The 19,210-nt window shown below is 39.2% G+C and overlaps 1 protein-coding gene across 1 annotated transcript; it reads right to left on the reverse strand.

Moving 5' to 3' along the window:
• Window positions 1–422: 422 nt before the first annotated feature.
• LOC306972693 (phospholipid hydroperoxide glutathione peroxidase-like) lies at window positions 423–3,682 on the reverse strand. Its single transcript, XM_079569393.1, has 7 exons — window positions 3,616–3,682; window positions 2,244–2,332; window positions 2,013–2,157; window positions 1,762–1,913; window positions 909–933; window positions 773–832; window positions 423–695 (listed from the first exon to the last, which is right to left on the reverse strand). The coding sequence occupies exons 1-7, from the start codon at window positions 3,679–3,681 to the stop codon at window positions 663–665; spliced, it is 570 nt and encodes a 189-aa protein (XP_079425519.1). The 5' UTR covers window position 3,682; the 3' UTR covers window positions 423–662.
• Between the last annotated feature and the right edge of the window lie 15,528 nt (window positions 3,683–19,210).

Consider the following 19,210-nt stretch of genomic DNA (forward strand, 5'->3'; position numbering starts at 1 on the left):
TCGAGCCAAACTAATCATACCATGTCAACTCATACTATATTTGTAATTTAAGCTAAAGAAACCCATGAAACAGAACTAGTCATATTGATCAATATGTGAACATGTAGGCGCGACTCAAATAGAATCAAAATTAAAGCTTTATAGCCTATATTAACAAATAGTGTCAGTATACGGTACATATAAACTTGGAAGAGATTAGAATATATCATTGCCTATATATGTACAGTATTCCCTTGGTATTTCAAACACATTACTTGCGTCTTCGGTACAAAATACAACTTGAAGTTTTATTTGTTTATTGTCTGTATTGACGTTGAAGTGAAACATATGGATTTACAACTGAATATAAATAACATACATTTCACAAAACATGATTTTAACAAGCTAATGTCAAATCTATATATCAACAACAAATATAACAGTGAACTTAAGATCTTATTTGAAATGGATGGCTTCTGCATTTAGAGAAAGGAATGCACAGAAATGGCGGTCCTTAATATGGCCTTTCAGGTGTTGATACAGGTGGTTTCTGGTTTAGTTGCACGCTTAAATTCAGGCCTGTCCTCCCCACTGTGAGGTTTACAGACAGGCCGTCATAGGTCAGACTCACACACTGCTGCACCTAGAAGTTCATAAGGAGAGCCATTAACACAAACAGTGTTTTATAAATAGGAGGGAAGATCCTTCTCCACCACCTAAGAAAAAAGAAAGACATTAGATTGAACCAATAATCAAGAATTCATCAAAATCTTCAAATATGTTACAAACTTACACTTGGATCGTCTGTGGGGCCATATCTCTTCACCACTTGTCCCTCTTTGTTAATGAGAAACTGTTCACATAAATCACATTAGTTACTACATTAAGAAGCATAAATTTAGTTACTGTATAAATTGGGTTGAAATTACCTTTGTGAAGTTCCATTTGATGTTACTGTGGAAACAAAGAAATAAAACTTAAAATATAAATCCAATTTTAATAGAAAAGAAACTTAATTCATTGTAAAGACGTGCAGGGAGGGAGACAGGAGAGTGAGTGTTGATGCTATGGATTTCTATGCTATTCTGTTTTTTGGATCATCGTAATCATTGTTGCGTAAGGCAAGGCAACTTTATTTATACCGCGCATTGCGTACACAAGGCAACTCAATGCGTATATTAATTTAATACACATTTTGGTTATTTAGCCCTTCTAGTTGCGTACCCATAGCCAAGAACACTGAGATACCCACATTAAATTGCATAACTTTGTTCTTTCTGCCACAACAAATTGCCGTTTTTGCTTCATTCTACTCATGTTACAAACATATTACAACAGCAATCTCTGCGTCCATGACAGACCTGAGACCTGCCTGTATTCTGTGCAGAAAGAGATAAAGGAGCTGTGCCGAGTTTTCAGCTGCGGGCTGTGTCCAAAAGGACCTGTTTGAACATTGGTGTCGCTGTGCACACATGGGTGCTTTAGTGCCCTCCCACAGACATCAACAGTCTCTGTATCGAATTGACAAAGAAAACTGGGGCTTCCGGGACGGGGTCTGTGTAAATGGCTGGTATATTTTAAGGTTCTTATTTGTGAGGCATGTATTGGACTGTAAAAGCAAATGTTCCCCTGTGGGATAGAAATGGTCTATCTATCCAACTACCTCCTGAAGATATTATATTTGATCGATCCATCCTGTTTGAATAAATAATATTATGGCGTCAACAATGCCATTTGCATTCTTTGTTTTACCCACTGTCATCTGGTGCTCACTGAACTTACTTCCCCAGTGTTCCTTTGCCCTTTGGCTGAGCCTTCATCCATTTCCAAAGAGGGTGTGAATTGTCCCCATTCACATCAATTTTACTGAACATATCAAATTCAGCTTTGTAGCCTTTCGCAAACTCTTTTATCTCTGCGTCTGTTCCTGGTTCCTGGATAAAACATTTGAGAAAAACGAATTAAAACTAACAATTAAAAAGATCAGCAAAATGTATATAGGAGGCAAATAGAGAAGCTTATCAATTACGAACCTGCCCACCAAACTGGTTGCATGGAAAGGCCAAGATACGTAAACCTTTGTCAGCATAGGAGGCGTGCATTCCCGCTAGCTGAGTGTAGTTTACCCTGGTCTTTCCTCATTTAGAGGCTACATTAGTGATGATGCAAACAAATCCTCTGAAATAAAAACACACAGTTCATTATTAACACTTCAATGGATACATATAATGAACACATTTTGATCAATGTTTTTGCAAATTTACCTGTATTTTTCCAGAGAGACCTCATTGCCATCTATGTCTTTAGCAGAAAACTCATAGATGGACTTTTGCCCTTCTCCCACCTGTGCACACTGAAAACACAAAAGACATTCTTAGACATAGGCAGTCGACAGGACTGGCTTTTCGTTTGTTTACGCTACAGTGCCTTGCTCCTAATTCATCCATTTGTATCACATGATTAAATCTACCTGTTTTTGACTTGATTAGTGCTAAATATCCATGGCTCTATGTAAGAGAGTCTGCTCAGGAGGGACGCCTGCACTGAAGACTTCATGACACAAATCATGGTTAGGAACAGGGAAATGGTGAATCTTAGGGTTTGGGTTATGTATATTTTGTGACAAACCAGCCAACAACAGGTAGTAATGTCAACAGGCAGTAATGTGAAATTTACCACGTGATATAAATTGACGAATTAGGTGCAAGTTAGGCCAAATAGCATAAACAATTGAAAGCATGTCCCTGCTGAATATCCGCTGCCATAGAGACATGGACCAGAGGAGTCTAAAGGGCGATGGTCTAAGACGGTTCAAAGTGCAGATAGAATTAAAGGAAGTTACTTGTTGCGTCATCCCACAGTGAACTCTGACTTACAATTGATCAGTTTGTGCCCACATATGAACATAAATGCTTTAGACAACCAGAGCCATACTATGCTACTTTGTTTCATCTGTTCAGAAAAAAAGACCGAGGAGAAAATATTGCTGGCTTAACAACAGTCCACTTTGGGCAGGAACCAGCTCAGCCCAACATCAGCACACGCCTGACTCATGTCCTACTGCATGACATAAACACTCCCTGATGGTGTCATGTCTTATTGTAGTCAGTGTTCTTTTTGTTTACCGCAAAAAGAAAACATAAGAACACACTCAATTGCTTGTCTTGATGCAAAAAGCCAAAAAAAGAAAACAACAACCACAAACAAAGACGTTTTGAGTTTTAGGTGATGACATCTCTGTGTTTGACAGCTTTCTAATCCCTTATAATATGACTGATAAGACTCAGGCTGAGCTAAGGGTGGGATGATAACAGTTAGCCCTTAGCAAAGCATTTACATCAGCGCCACTGTTTTAGCTATCGTTCTGCTTTTGACTGAAGAATACTTTGCTTACATTTTGTCAACGTAACCCCTCATTCGATACTACATCTAAAGATCACTTACAGTTTATGCAAGCAACACTGAGCTAGCACAACAAATCGGACCGGTTTGCAGGTTGCACTCACTGTTACGCAGTGCGTTTAAAAATAGACGCCTCACTGACCCACGTCTTCTTAACATGGATAACATTGAGACAAGTAATTGACGACCATTACATTAAGTATGAAAACATAAACACAGTGATAATCATCTTACCATGCCTCTAAGAACGCCTTTGCTCCCGACGATGCCCAACAACAGTGAAGACCTCCAGAGCCACATGGCGGCGGCTCTCAGGGCTGTCACGTGACCTTTACCCCGCCCACTGAGTGCGTAACGACGGAAGTTCGGTACTAATAATTAATAAGTAATTTGTATTGTGTTTTATGTGGAATATATTTATATGTGGTTTCTTTTTTAAGGAATCATGTTAATTATGCTGTAGGACATAACTATCAGATCATAAACCTACCGATTCCCGTGCGAGCGCCCATTTGGCCGTGACGTGTTTCCATGTTCACATAATGATCACTCATCCTCCTCCTTGGAAACGCTCATTATATTTTATTCTCTTGAGAAAGTATTAAGTTGTGCAGCCTAAATAATTTGCAGGATGTGTTTACCTTGTATTTTCATGATTGACCCAGCAGATGGCGCTATATAGCTGAAATTGTTCAGCTATAGCTCGTTCTTAAGAAATTATGGAATGAGGCAATTTACAATTTAAATTACAATTAAACGACTGGGACTGTTTGCTGAATTATTTGAGGTACATGGGTTCCATCAAAAATCCAATGTCTTTCATATATTTCTGCTAATACTCCACTTGTTAGCACCAGGATGAGCACCACGGGCTCTCCTATCATTTAGTTTTCAGGAGACAGGGCATAAGATTGCAATGTCTGAAACTGGATCCAATCTCATGCTTTTATTGGGTGTAAACCTTGCTGAAAACACTTATTAAACTAGGAAAAAAGATGTTAGTAAAGCATTTGGAAAAGCTAGAAGCTCCCAAACATTTACATGCACATTTCAGTTTATTGCATAGCCTTTGCCAGGACTTGGGAGTCAACACCTATGTTAAATTACACTTCAATTTCTACATATTGCACACAAAATGTCATGGTATTTATAAAGTGGACAAAAGGTTCTTGATCATTTTGATATCTTAGCATAAAGATATAGGAAATAGAATTTTCTTTACTTTATAAATTGTCAAGGTATTGTTCAACAAATAATCTGACTTAATAGGTCTATTGTCTTTAATGTTTGTTGTTTGTGTGAAACTAGTTTGTTTAAACTGAAACTATGACTGAAACCTCCAGATTTTTTTTTTTTTATCAACTACAAAACGTCAATTTAAAAATAAAAAATAAAAGTTGACTTAATACAACAAAACTTCAAACTTTCTCTGACAGCCACACATCATTTACATCCAGTGCTCAGTCTGGTGCTCTTCACAGGCTCATCAGACGTATAAATATGTTCGAATAAAAAAACATCAAATGTGTAGAAGACTAAATGCTGCCTCTTATATATTTAGTTGACTGAATTTACATCACATTTATGTTCAATAAAATAATGTAGAATAAAACGTATGTGAATTATTTGAAAACAAAAACATTTTCATCAAAATACTCAATAAGTGTTCATTCAATTCAAATAAAATCTTACATAGCCTGTCAATTTAGGCTACTACTGTATATGTTTATAACCAACAATAACACACTGAATAAAAGATTAATAGTCCTGTTACTAAGGCGTTAGAAGACAGTATAAACCATTGTGCCGGTCCCAAACCTGGAGATGACGGGCCAAACGACATAAGCCAAGTCAATGTGCATGTCACTGAACACTATAGCAACTGATTTAAATATAGCGCACCACACCATCTTCATACCTCTGAGTTTTGATTGGAGCGAGAATGTTGAAGCCAGGACAGGTCATTTAATGATTTATTAAAGTTAAAGTAACGTGCACTGTCTGTATGACCCTAACGACTGCTGTTCTGTTGTAATTATAGGGAGTTGTGTGGCCCTCCTTGTTAGTGGGATCAGTGGGCTGTCTCTTGAACACATCCCCACACATCACACACACACACACACACACACACACACACAGAGCGGGCCACGTGCAACAGGTGTGTTTGCCTAACGCCGCGGGGCCGTGTCTTCTCGAGGAAGACACTTTTAATGAGGTTATGACAAATATCAGTGAATCTGCCAGGAGTTCTCACCTGCAACATCCCAGTTCAAAGTGTCTAATTAAACGTCTCATGTATATAGCCAATTAACTGGGAATCAAAAGGCTGCTACTGTACCAGGCATCAGGCAAATCAATGCACTGTGTCGGTGTGGGGGCGACTGTGGGGGGCTGTGATTAGCTGCAGCTCAGCCTATACAGTCAGAGCCATAAATGTAAATATATAAAGTAGTGATGCGATAATATTTCTCCTTATGTGTCTTTTTTCAATCTGTTGCGGTTTGAAGACTGATTACATTGTACAAGCATCCAAGCCTATATCAATGTATTCTCAAATATATTATGTAACTTGTGTTCGTGTCCTCTGGCCAAAAATAAGAAAATAGTCTATTAAAAAAATGAAAAATAAATAAATAAATAAAAATAATAATAGTAAAAAATGCAATATTACATTTAATTGTTGTGGTAAAGTTATACAATCAATGTTTGTTAGAACATAGTTAACACAATTATGTTTAAGATTTTGCTAAAGATTGTACCCAGCTTTCTTTAGTGTGGTTATTATTATTATATATGTTGTTTATTCACCTTATTCCGGAGGCTCGCGTGGGCGCCGCCATTAATTGTGCCCGCCCCTTTTCTCCTATGTGTTAACATGGGACTGGAGAAGTCCACATTAAAGCAGTCACTACACGAAAACAAAGCCGTTTATTTCCGCCGCGCTGAAAAATAGTGCAGTGTTGACTTATTGGTGCAAATGAACATTGGCAATTTTACACAAATCAATCTACTAAACATCAGATTTGAGCGGAGAATATTTCCCCTCGTTCTCCGTTTAAATGAACGGGCTTCGCGCTCGACCGGAAGTGTCTGTACAACGGAAGTGCCTGGACAAAGCAAAAAGTGGCAAAAGTGGGCGGGTCAGAATAAGGTGAATAGTTTCATTTCCTCATTGGACACTGATAGGAAGTGACAAAGAAGAAGGTAAACAATTTTAAACTGTTGCTGTGCCAGCCATGTTAAGTGAGTCAAACTGCTCGGGAATGTTACCTTCTGCCTAATTCTGATTTCCAGCTGAGTTAATGAATTCACATGAACGCTCGCTCAACTGAGGAAAACGACTGGGGAACTCAGGTCAAAACGAGCTTCCCGACTTCCGCACCTGACCGCGGAAATCAGCTGATCGTCTAATGTGAGATTTTTAGTTAAACACTAAACTACAAACTAACTAACTAACTAACTAACTAACTAACTAACAAAGTAACGTTTAGCTTTGGTTTGTGCTAGATCGTATGCTCCGGAGGGACAGTGTGCTGTGAAAATGTGAGATGTCATGACACAAATTAAGGTTAGGGCCAGGGAGATGGTTAACCTTAAAGTTAGGATTAGGGTTAGGATTAGGATTATTTGTATTTTTAGACAAACCAACTCATAGATCAATACAAAATCACAGCAGACCTTCCCTCCCGAGCGTTCGATCTAGCACTAACCTTTAGCTTTTGAGACGCTAACACATTTACATGATTAGCTCAGCTAAGCGCTAATAAATGATGAAAGACCGTTTTTATTTTGACATCAAAATCCCCACTTTCCCACATCTAAACCAAATAAACACAAACCAACTGGGGACAATGACGTCACATCTCGGGAAAATGAGCTCCCCCAGTCCACATGAATGCACCATAAGCCATGACCCAACCTTTGGATGGCATTCCGAATGCAGCTTGGCTCAGTTGGCTTGAGAAAAACGCGTTACCTTCTTCTATGTCACTTCCTGTCAGTAGTTTAAAAATAACTTTTCTGCCCAACATTTCTTCATTAAAAATGTTGCTTCACTGAAAAGAAAATGATAATTATGCAGCTGATCTAATAAGTCATATTTTCAAAAGCATTAAAACCTGTCATCTGCAATTAAAGTCTATGCTTGGCTTATAGTTGAAAACTTCTGTAATTACTTGGGCCAATCCACATACAACTAACATTGTTTCAAAGGTCTCCTCTGTCAGCTCAAATTATTGTTTTACTTCAACTTCATCGCCTGGTGGCTATATTCTGTGTCTGAAATGAGTTAAAGCCAAAAGATTAGAACCAAATCTTCTTATCTAAAAAAAACAACAACAACAAAACTGAGATCTTGACAAAGTGTATAAATTTAATCTGGCCCTTTAATTTAAATCCAGATTGCGGAAGAAAAATATAACTTGATGCTTGTATGCTTTCTGTTGTATGGTTTTATTCAATCTCCAAAGTCTTCTCCAATGTGCTGGAACTATTCTAGTCACGTGTTTCAAATACAGTCATTCGGGCTTGTTGATTGACTTGAGGGCGTTTCGTCATCTTGGGTCAACACAAACGCTAGAGGTCTATTTGTTGAACCAGTCTTCTGAAAACACGAGCGAGAAGAGGCTTCTGATGATGGAAGTGAAACGTCCTCCTCTCAATCAACAGACATTAGTCCAGTCAACAGTATTTGAAAATAGATCATTCTTGCACAACCGAGAGCCTAGACAAATGAAGTTTGCACGTCTGTTTCGGAGCTTTTGTTATGTGCTCTGACAGCAATCTATATGCTCTGAGTGCTCAGTTTGTGCATTGATTTTACATCAATAAACTTTTCTTTGTTCCTCCTTCTTTCTTAAATGCTGGTTTGAGACTTTTCCCACAAAGTTGAATTCTATTAAACAATAACTGTAAGCAAAGTATCGGCCTGCATATGCTTCCTTTGTTGTTATTTCAAACAGATCAAAGGGTGCTTTATACTGTGCCTCATGATTCTTTAAACCTTAATGATTGTGAAGACCACAAACGTTATTTGTTCAGAAACTTCCAATGAAAACACAAATGAAGGGAGGGAAAAAAACAAAGTACTTTTATGGGGGAAAAACAGTTGCCTAGGAACAACCTCTGCTAAACCTGACTTATGAAAGCACCCACCCCCCAGCTCCACCACCACACACACACACACACACACACACACACGCACACACAGACACACACACACACACACACACACACACACACACACACACACACACACACACAGACCCCTACACGTGCACATGCCCAATGAGGAACACTAACAGCTCGCGCCATGGGAGATAAGATCAGATGCTTCAAGAAAAAGTTACGATTATTCCACACTGTTCCTAAGCAACATGTCGGCGGTTTTCTTGCCTCGGTTTTATCTGTCTCTGTCTGGAAACGAATAGTTTTGAAAGAGAGAAATTAAGCTGACCACAAAAACTTTTCACTGTGTGTCAAAGTCAGTCTTCAGGAGGCAAAGTTCAGCAGAAGCTTCTTAAAACATTTTATTCAGGCAGAAAAGAATGATTTTCATTCTTCAATTAAAAGGGTATACATCAGTCATCCACCACACAATAGAAATCCTCAATCAGCATTGGGGGATCTCGAGCTCTAGAACAAGGAACTTTTCCTCCCCACATTCTACTGTTGGGGACTTGTGCTGAAGGGCTGCATCTAATTCAAAGTAGATTTTATCAAACACTCGAAGAGCTCATTTGGAAGCAGATAATTGGGGAAAATAAATAAAGTCAATTTCAGTAATTGCTAAAGCCCTATATTGATTACTGAAAACCAAGAACACCCCACAATAAGCTCTGCCCCCAAATATATATAGTATATGACGATTTTCTTGAATTTTATCACAATTCATTCACACTTCATTTAGCATCTTTATATTGGCACCTGCTTCTCCTGAAAAATCACACTTCATTGTGACTGGCTAAATCAGTGCGTCACTCGCTCGACAAAGACTGATCAATAGGAGGACTGAGTGAGGACTGTATAGAGCTGCATTAAACCGGAATACCAGCGAGTCATGTAATGGTGATTTCAGATATCAGCAAATTGATCATTTATTTATTTATTGTATTATGTTGCAGCCTGGCACTGAAATTCAATTCCCTTTCTATTAGTTCAAATAATTGAAACTGATTAGTGATCACCCACAATAACAAATTAAGAATACACCGCAGGCTAAATGCAGGTAAATAAACAAAACAAAGGCACACATTGTGACCATCAGATCCTATCACAGCATCTGTAGACCAAATATATTGTTACATTTCAGTCATTGGCCATAATAATAATAATAATAATAATGATAATAATAATAATAATAATAATAATAATAATAATAATAATAATAATAATAATAATAATAATAATAATAATAATAATAATAATAATAATAATAATTGGCCACTTTCCATAGAACAAAAATGAAAAAGAGTTTAATCATTTTCCATGTCACACTGGGGATCTCACAGACAGGCACCATGTTGAAGAAATAGTTTGCCAGTTGCCTATACTTCCTTTATAAACAATGAGACTGTTCACATCTATGCAAATATGCTAATAATAAATGTACAGAAGGTTCTCAGTGGCCAAGTGTTCAAGCATTTTGACCTCATTATACCGCACACAAGTCCTCTCCTCCTCTGCACTTTTGTTTCAGGCAAAAGCAACAAATAATGAAAACAGATGGAAATCTATATTGGCATAGGTACTGGGTCTTTTCACGTTTTAACCATTGCTCTCTCTGATGGGGCTTGGTTGGCACGGCAACACATTCGGCTGGTCCGTTCGTCTTTCCACGACAGTCCAGCTCAGCCTCCTTATCGCTGCATCGTCTAAGAGAAAGAGAGAGGGGTGTGGGGGGGTGTAAGCCTACAGCTAATACGATGAAGGTATGTTTTTGAAGCGTCACTGACAAGCAATTGGCAGCTCTGTGGCTCTATCTCAAATCCCTCCACCAGATCAATTTACCACCACACTGCCCTCGCCACGTTCATTTCAGCCTCCAATCAATCCCATATTGTATTTGAGCCCTGTCAGATTACCAGGCCTAATCTGCACCGAAAACAAATGACTCTCAGTGGGGGTAACAGGTTCTCCGAGCTCCCAAATAAGAAGGATTTTAAATGTGTTGTCAGTCCCAGAGGCTTATTGAGGAAATCATGGCAAAGCATTAGACAAAAGCTTGAAGGAAGGCGAGCCGTGATTGAAAGTGCAATGTGGGGGAGAGCGCAGGTACAGTTCATTAACCATTTAACGTGATCCTGCTGTGAAGCAATGAGGTAGTGGCAGCGTGCTGAGAAGAGACTAGGGCCATATCACTGGGCAGCGCCGGGGAAGGAGAGCAGGACTGGAAACTTTTCAGAGACAAGTTGAAGAATAAAAGAGTAATTGAACTGACTTTTATCAATATGAGAAAAACAGTAGTGATAGGTTTTACACTAGTGGAGATGTCATTAATATAATTTTACAATTTACATAAAGAAAAGTTACAAACAATTTCCCAATGATCAAGTAGTTTCACATATATTATATTTGTAAAGAATCTCACATTGTCTAGGCTTATCAATGTCTGTGTCCTGTGTCTGTTAGTATCGCAATATAGTAACAGCAGTTATAATAATAGTTGAAGAAACATGGAAGTGCTGGCTTTATCCCAAATCCTGTGCTTTGCATTGTACCTATAAGTGGCCAGTAAATTTACTGAACTACTGGCCTTCTGCAGTTTTTGAGGATCTGTTCTTTACTTGAGTTGTGTTTTTGGTGAGAACCTATTTGAAAAAAACTATAAAAAATACTTGTTATTCCACCAAATTTCCATTGCATAACAGTTCCAAAGGAAAATAAGTAAACTCTGTAACAGCCCACCTGTTACAGAGTTTACTTATAGGTACACTCTGTAACAGGTGGGCTGTGCAAAAGCATGTTTACTGACCCACAATAAGAAAGAAGGTTTACCCTCATTGGAGTAGTTTACTGAACTTTGATCTGCACTCCTTATCACCTCCTTATCACTTCCAACAGCTCATCTGGGGGATCTTGTAGAGATGTAGTCCCATCACAGCATCGGTCTACCCGGGGCCACAAAGAGTAGCAGAGCAACCCAAACTGGACCTACACTACATGGAGGAGCAGTGGCTCTACTCTGAGCTCCTCACAGCTACTTTCTTGAAGGGGTCAACCAAAGCAGTTCATAGCAGTTGTAACATAGCAGCACCTTTTCACATTTTCATTTTCTGTACTGCATACTATATTTTTGCCAACTTCTATTTGCACTCTTGGCATATGTTCTATGAGCTCAGTTATGCAACATATTTACTCCAATGACAAATGCCTCCCAAGGCATATCTTGGCATTTGCATTATACACAATACAACTATTTCTTCACATTACATTACATCTCCACATACCGCCAACTATCATCTTTTTAGAGTGTGAAATGCAAACCTGCTGGTAAACTATTTATATATGCAATCATGCAGAGGAAATAAGGCTAGATGGAGACAGGGGATTCTGTGATGACTCCCAAAATAATAACAAGAGGTTAACCAATAGGTCTTGTACATGCAAATGAACAAAATAAATAAAATAAAAATCTTTCTCTTCTACTTGATGTGTTTTTCCTGTTTTGTGTCATTTAGAACACTGTGACATTCACTCGGCTGTGCTATCCTTGCATGTACCAACCTAAATGAGCATTGATTTGTACAACCATGTGGCAAAGTGCAGCCACTGCCTATTCCCTCCCTGAAAAACACTGTATGATACAAGCTTTCAGATAATGGTAGCTCGGCGACAGCTTGTTACAGAAAATTGACTTCCAGAACAAGGGCTGACTCTATTTTAGAAAACCCAATTAATGCGGGATTATGGCCATTCAACAGATGTTTTGAAGTCCTAGGGGAAGTACAGTAGGAGCTAAATGAGAGAGAGCACATGAGTCATGCATGGCCAACAAATGAAGAGTGGAGCTGTACCACAGTAGGGGACATGTTTGTTAGAATTCGAGTCATTTTGGACTATTAAGACGCGCTGTGTGCCGCCAGGCACGACCCCAGCAGCACAAGTGCTCTCAAAAGGACCATGAGTGTATCAGCAATATCACAAAGGGCAGGCAAAGAGAGCTGTGTTCACCTGCTGCCTTATGACAGCCAGGTTGTGTGTCTGTGTTTGTGTTTAAGACTTTTTCTTCTTCTGTCCTCGTTCCAGGTTCGCCCCCTGCTGTGTTTCCTGCCCTCCTGTCAATCACGATGGATTTGTCTTGTCTCTCTTATGGATTTTTCCCACTTCACTTAGAACCAGGCAAAGGTGCTTGAGCAAGAAATCACTTGGAAAAAGATCTATAAAAACTTACAGAAAAAAGCCAAATAGGATGAAATATGTTCACATATCAATATACGTTGCTATTGTGCATCTACAAGTATGACTTTGATACATGCATGAGCCACTTTGCACAGACGGTAGTCAAGTCTGACATCTCTCTTTTTGAGGAGCTACTTGGAAAGGATTGAAGAGCTACTGATTGATCCCAGGATAAAGGTTTGGAGAGCTCTGGTATGATGACGTGCCCTTTACAGTTTTAACATCCTCACAACACAAGCATCTCTCACTTTGCTTGTTTTCCCTCCACACATCAAGAGGAAGGAATCCGAGGGAATGTCATCTCTGCCTAATAAATCTTCTCCTGCTCCAGCGTGACCTTATGTTTGAATTAGCTCGGTAAATATCAGAAAGACTCAGGGGAGGGTGTTGCCTTATTGCTCTGAAAACCATATGTTGGTTTAATACAGTGGAGCCACAATTATAATTTTAATTCATAGTATTCACAGAATACGGCTCTTATTCTACACACTGTTAATATGATTGGAATATTGCGTGATACATCAAAATTGAGTAAATATATGAACGGGATATAATGGGGATTTTTGATATATGGTGTTGATGCACTGGAAATATTTAAAGTGCAATTTTGCTGGTATTGAATAAAAATAGAAATCAGTCGGAAAAAACAGTCACTCATAACATAAAGAAGACTCCTCTGATGATAAGTTATGTGCAGCACTGACGGATGATCAAAGGCAGAGGATGGTACTAGATGCTGTTTATACTGTCACATGAGACATGTAATTGTGCTTCTTCGTGAAGTTTACCAGCCTAAAACCTACAGCTATTGCCAAATATATTATCATCACATATATGTTTGTTGCCTGTTTGGAATAATAATTGTGAGTGGAGAAGGTGGGAGTGTTAACAATATAAATAACCATTGTCTCAGCACCTTTAGTCCACCTCCATCTCAGTCACAGCACAAACCAGTGAAGCTCCATGCTGCTCGGAGCCTCGCACCACTTAATAAAGTACTACTGCTTGCATTATGAACACAGGCAGTGTGCTGGCAGGGTTCACCCGTAACAATTATAAAGAGAGGAGGCTTGCTTTGGTCACACAAAAGCTTTAAGATAAGACTTTGTCATTCACAAAGAACAAGAAGTATAATGTAATGTCAATCTGGTCTTCGGGATGTGGGGACTCTTTAGTAGTCCATTTCTGATTGTGAGTAAGAAATATATACCTGTTTTTGTATGGGGACAGAAGCAGCTTCATTTACACTGGTGTCTGATTAAAAAAAAGGCTGTGATTAAGTGTCTATTCCCCAGAGCTGCCATGTTAAAGCCGGCACGTTGGCAGCCACTTTTCACAGATGTGCTGCTAAGTCTTTGGAATCAAGATGAAAAAGTTTTGGTTTCCATTCTGTTGCACTTATCTAATGTGTATGCAATTTGGGATTATTTGTTTCAGGGATTGTAAAGTCATTTGTATTCATGCATTAAATCCAAGTATTTTAGTTTTTTTCTTTATATCTTGCTTGAGATAAATGTACAGTAATGCGTTAACACTGAAGCAAGTGTCTCATGACATCAAACTATAGGTCAAAGATCACGGACTATTAAAGACTGAGGGCCCGATCTTCCGCGCAGCAACAGCGTTTCTCAAGATAAAGTTGGTATCTTGCGTACAAACAATGGTGCGCCAGTGCTTTCAGCGATGAGGGCGTCGCTTAGGGGGAATAAAAAGGGTCGCCTGAGGGGTGGTGTGCTACAAGCAGCGCTGACTTCAACGAGCTAGAATGACATTAAGAAAGTTTATTGAACATGAATCATGATAGGGGCTCAGAAGTTTGAATTAATTATATTAAATGCACATTGATGTATAATTGCCAGAATTTTCCTCCGGAGTCTGGACACTGGTGGTGGTAGAAGGCGAGACCCGGGGCGGCCAGTCAATGACAAGCAGAGCTGAGGAGAGGCCAGGCGGAGGAAGGGGTGGAGGAGGGTTGTAGCACAGCTGGGAAACGGCTGAGTGATTGACCAGTGTGCTTACGAAGGGGATCCTGAGCGATGAGTGGCTGAAGCTGGAATGAGGCCCTGCGGTAATTGGCTGTCGTGAAGGTGCGTCTTGAGCTGGGACTATGATTGGATGATTGGAGAAAAGCTGCCGGTGATGAGGTTGATGAATGAATACAGCTGGTAGGGATTCCATGTGGAACTCGCGCATAAGCTTCATTTACATCGGCAGCATGTCATTAAGCTTTTGCAGAACAAACTATTTCTCCCACTGTGAGTTAAACACTGTCCATAACCCGAGAGAAAGAAGCACTAGTATTAAAGAGCGCGGGCCGGCAATCTCTGTCTATTAAATTGAGTTCCAGATGTTACTTTACTTGTGAAATTTTTGATACATCCATTTTCAGAGACTCCCAGTCGTCCTTCATCCCAGACACTTCCTTCACTTCCTCTCTGTATTCGGCAGAGTCATATATCCTCTCACCATTTTGTCTTCGTATTAAAGTCAGTGATCAAACGGAAAAGTGCATACTGTCGACATAAAGCTTTTTAACTTTTAAACTTTGAATCGGTGCCGTAGTGTGTCATTACATGCATTTATCAAAAAGACCACTCAGCCATTTTTGTGACTGCCGCTGTACATGCACCTACTAATTACAATCTGAGCCGCCGCCACTCTTGGCTGTTACATTTCACAACCTTTGTCCATGGAATAACAGCAATTCTAGTATATTTATAGACCTTGCTGTGTGTCATTGCTTTGTGTTGCCCTTATTAAGACAGATTAGCAGGAGAGAAAAAAAAAGCTCACCTCTGCTGATTCCACACTTGGTTCATTGAATTTATTTCTATTAAAAGACATTTTTCTCCCACAGCTTCCTTTGTTGCGGCTCATGAGCAGCCCTGTCACTTAAGGCTATTTTCATTCTTTACTTAAATAATTCCAGCTGCTGTAGAACAAAAGATTCCCATATTTCTAACCTGAATATGCATAGCCTCTGTTGGACCAGTATTGTATGGTCAGTGCTGTGATGGGGATGTGTAGGCTGGCAGGAATCACAATTAGCCATGTGCTTTGTGTGGGCATCGTTGGAACAGAAACAGGCTATTTTTGGTGGTTACATCTGCCCAAGATTAGAGGTTCTTACTATTGTTGGTTATGGTGTTTGAGACCAAATAGGAGAAATATCTACATTTTGGTGTGTTTTATGCGTAATTGCATCATCTCTTTGGATTGAGGATCATAAACAGTATTTATGATCCACTGTATATGCTTGGGATGTATGACAAAAGTATTCTAGTGGAGATAAAGTGAAATGAACTTCTTTGGGATGAACATTTGGCCTTTGTGTAGAAGGCTTAACAAAACATAAATAGGCTAATGGATTGGGCCAGTAAACTACTGTAAATCAATGGAGAAACACGGTGAATTGTTGCAATGATTAAACACACAACTATGAAAATTAAGCTCTGTTCCGAAAGACTGAAAACTTGAAATCTACTGGGCCCAGGAGCTGTACATCAAGAAACCTATCTCTCATCCCACTCAAAAGCGCAGTGTTTACACGATTAGGCAGGGATGGCGTGTGAGCCTCGCACACAACGGGTCAAGCGTCTGTCTTCTGCATGGTTAGTTATTCCCTTTCTGCTTCAGGGAAAGTGCCAACATCTGCAACACCTATTTCACCTATTTGAAAATGCCTAATGGAAATACATCTGATCTAAACAGTATCTGAACAGTATTATTAAAATGAATACCTTGAATCGTCTCTCTTTTTGCTCTCGGCTAGGATTTTTGGGTTTTTTTATCGTCAAAATTGAAGCAGTGTGGAGGGCAGTCTGTCTTGACATGACGCTGTAATTAAAATGGGCTTTTCTATGACGTGACCAAATGGCAGAGGGATAAAGTGGACGTTTAGTCATTAGCAGCAGTATTGACATGTTGATTGTGGACCTAATCAGCTCCTGTTGTCTCACGGCCCATCAGTGTCCGACATGATTCACTTCACTTTGTTTAGTACAGCTGTGTTTATCTTGTCAAAAAAAAATGGTGATGGGAGCAGTTGGTGGTTCCTTCTCTTTTTTGTCAGACGCCGCTCAGTGCCAACATATTGTGTAAAGATTCCTCACGCTGAAATAGTTGAAGGAGTTGCGACTGTCACACACTTGTCAAAATGCCAGGCCGTCACAAGAGACAGCTGTGACAAGCTCACAACACAAGTTTCAATGCAGGAGGGCGGAGAGGCCAGCAGCGCATGTTGTTCTAATAAAAAGTGCACAGCATCAGGAGAGAGAGCGTGGCTGGTATTTAAAAACATATGCTGTATGTACGTATTCTGATTTAATGGTCTCTAGGCAACAAACACTGTCTTGAAAAATCTTGTATTGTGAAAAAAAAGCTTTCTTATTTGGCAAATAACTATATAGTTAAAATCTGCTTAAATTAAGACAAATAAAATGCAACTACAAATATTATAAAACTTTTTAAGATCATCATTTGACACTTAGCACCAAAAACATTGATTTATTGAGTAAAAAAAACAAATAGAACCGGCCCTAAAGATCTCACGTTGTATCAAACCCCTCCAGACCCCATCTGCTAAAATTCAAATCCACCCGGAAGAGGATTAGAGATTAAAATGGATTTTCACTCTCACTTTCTTTGATCAAATTAACATCTCCACAAATCTTCTTTTGGGTCGTCAACTGCACCGTCTGCTAAGGTTAACCTCTATGGACCTCATTTCTGAACATGCACCAAATTAATCAGCGTTTTTACAAAACAACACACTCATGCTGCACTTTTATTTATTGTCTTGTCTTAATCTATTGTATTAATCTAAGAAGACAAACTATAGCAAAATAGAAAATACTCCAGAGGTATGTCCATAGGGCATGGTTTTCAAACCATGGTGGTACTAGGGCTCCTTTTTCCATTTGAATTAGAGATCATATCATATCTCGACTATTACCAAGGCTGTATTGACATCACACAGCCTTGTATGGTTGCAGACAGAGACTGAGACATCTGTTTTTATGTGTGCACAAAAAACAAACGTAAATGTCAATTGAATCAAAACTAGTTCTCTCCGAATTCCATCTTCTCTGAGCCATTTCTCCCAACTGTTTTACAGATGGTGCAGGTCCACTCTTCATTTTGTACAGACTCAATCTCGAACTGTCTTCACCCCCTCTCCATCTGTCTGTGCTATTTTCTCTTTTCTCCTGTTTACTTCTGTTCTGTACACTCATGGCTTCTGCTCTACACGCTGCTCTACAGTAGGGGCTGATTCGTCCAAAAACTTTGGCTGTGTGAACGCTAATGCCAAGACACTCAAAGGGCACTATAATCACGGCAGGAAACTTGAACAATTAATATCCATGTCCTGGGAATAACAAATAGAGCTTATACAAATGGCAAGCTGTTTAAATAAAAACTGATTTCTGTGAAATAGGCTGCAATCACGTTGAGGCTATGGTTTAAAATAGAGGTTTAGTCTTAGCGTCTAAACTGCAGATGTTTGACCGGGTTTATGTTTAATATCTCGGTAATTACTGGACCTATCCACATTAAACTAGAACCTTTTTTCTGGGAGTGCCAATCACTGCACAACCATGATGCCCAAATATGATGTCAATTTGACAACATTATGGCATTATTTTATTTCTGTTTGACTGTCGAGCTTAGGGCAATGGTCGTCAACTGTTGGGTTGGGACCCAAAAGTGGGTCACAGAACCGCTTGCAGTGGGCCGGGAGCTTTTCCCTTTCAATATTGATACACTGAAAAATTTGCCTTGAGAAACGCAACCAGAGTCTATTCAAGGGACTGTTATTGAGCTGTTTTGAACCAGTATTTCAGTATTTTAGGCTTTTTAATGATGATTCAATAATATTTTGTCGGTGGATCCCAGCACCGTACCTTTTGAGAATCACTGGCTTAAGGGGGCCAGGTTTGTGTGGACCAACTCGCAATGATTAGGCTCCACATTGAGACAAAGGTTAAGTGTGTGAAAGAAATAAAGTGTAAACGGCTTGTATAATAGTATGAGTCAGATGTATTTCTTCCTGCGTGTACAGACTTCAGCATCATTTTGCTAAGTTGGACAAACTTGCTACGTACGTACACACAGGATGAGATTTCTTACTGGTCTGAATCCCCTATGAGCCGACCGCACAAATATGGGTCTATGAACCTGTCATTATATTTGATTTACAGTAATATCTTTAGTATATTTCCTTGGCAAAAATAAATAAACTATAAATAAAGCATAACTTGTTATTGTTGCCATGACTGCCCTTGCTAGTACAATGATTACAGTTATAATGCATTTTAAAGTATTCCTTTGAATCATGGTTTACATTTTTTCTTTGTTATTTCATGTTTACTTATGTTTACAGCCTTCTATATTCATTATTATAATATAAAATGGTGTGAGATGTCTGCTT

Source organism: Gobius niger (genome assembly GCF_951799975.1).
Source record: "Gobius niger genome assembly, chromosome: 13".
NCBI classification, from domain to species: Eukaryota; Metazoa; Chordata; class Actinopteri; order Gobiiformes; family Gobiidae; genus Gobius; species Gobius niger.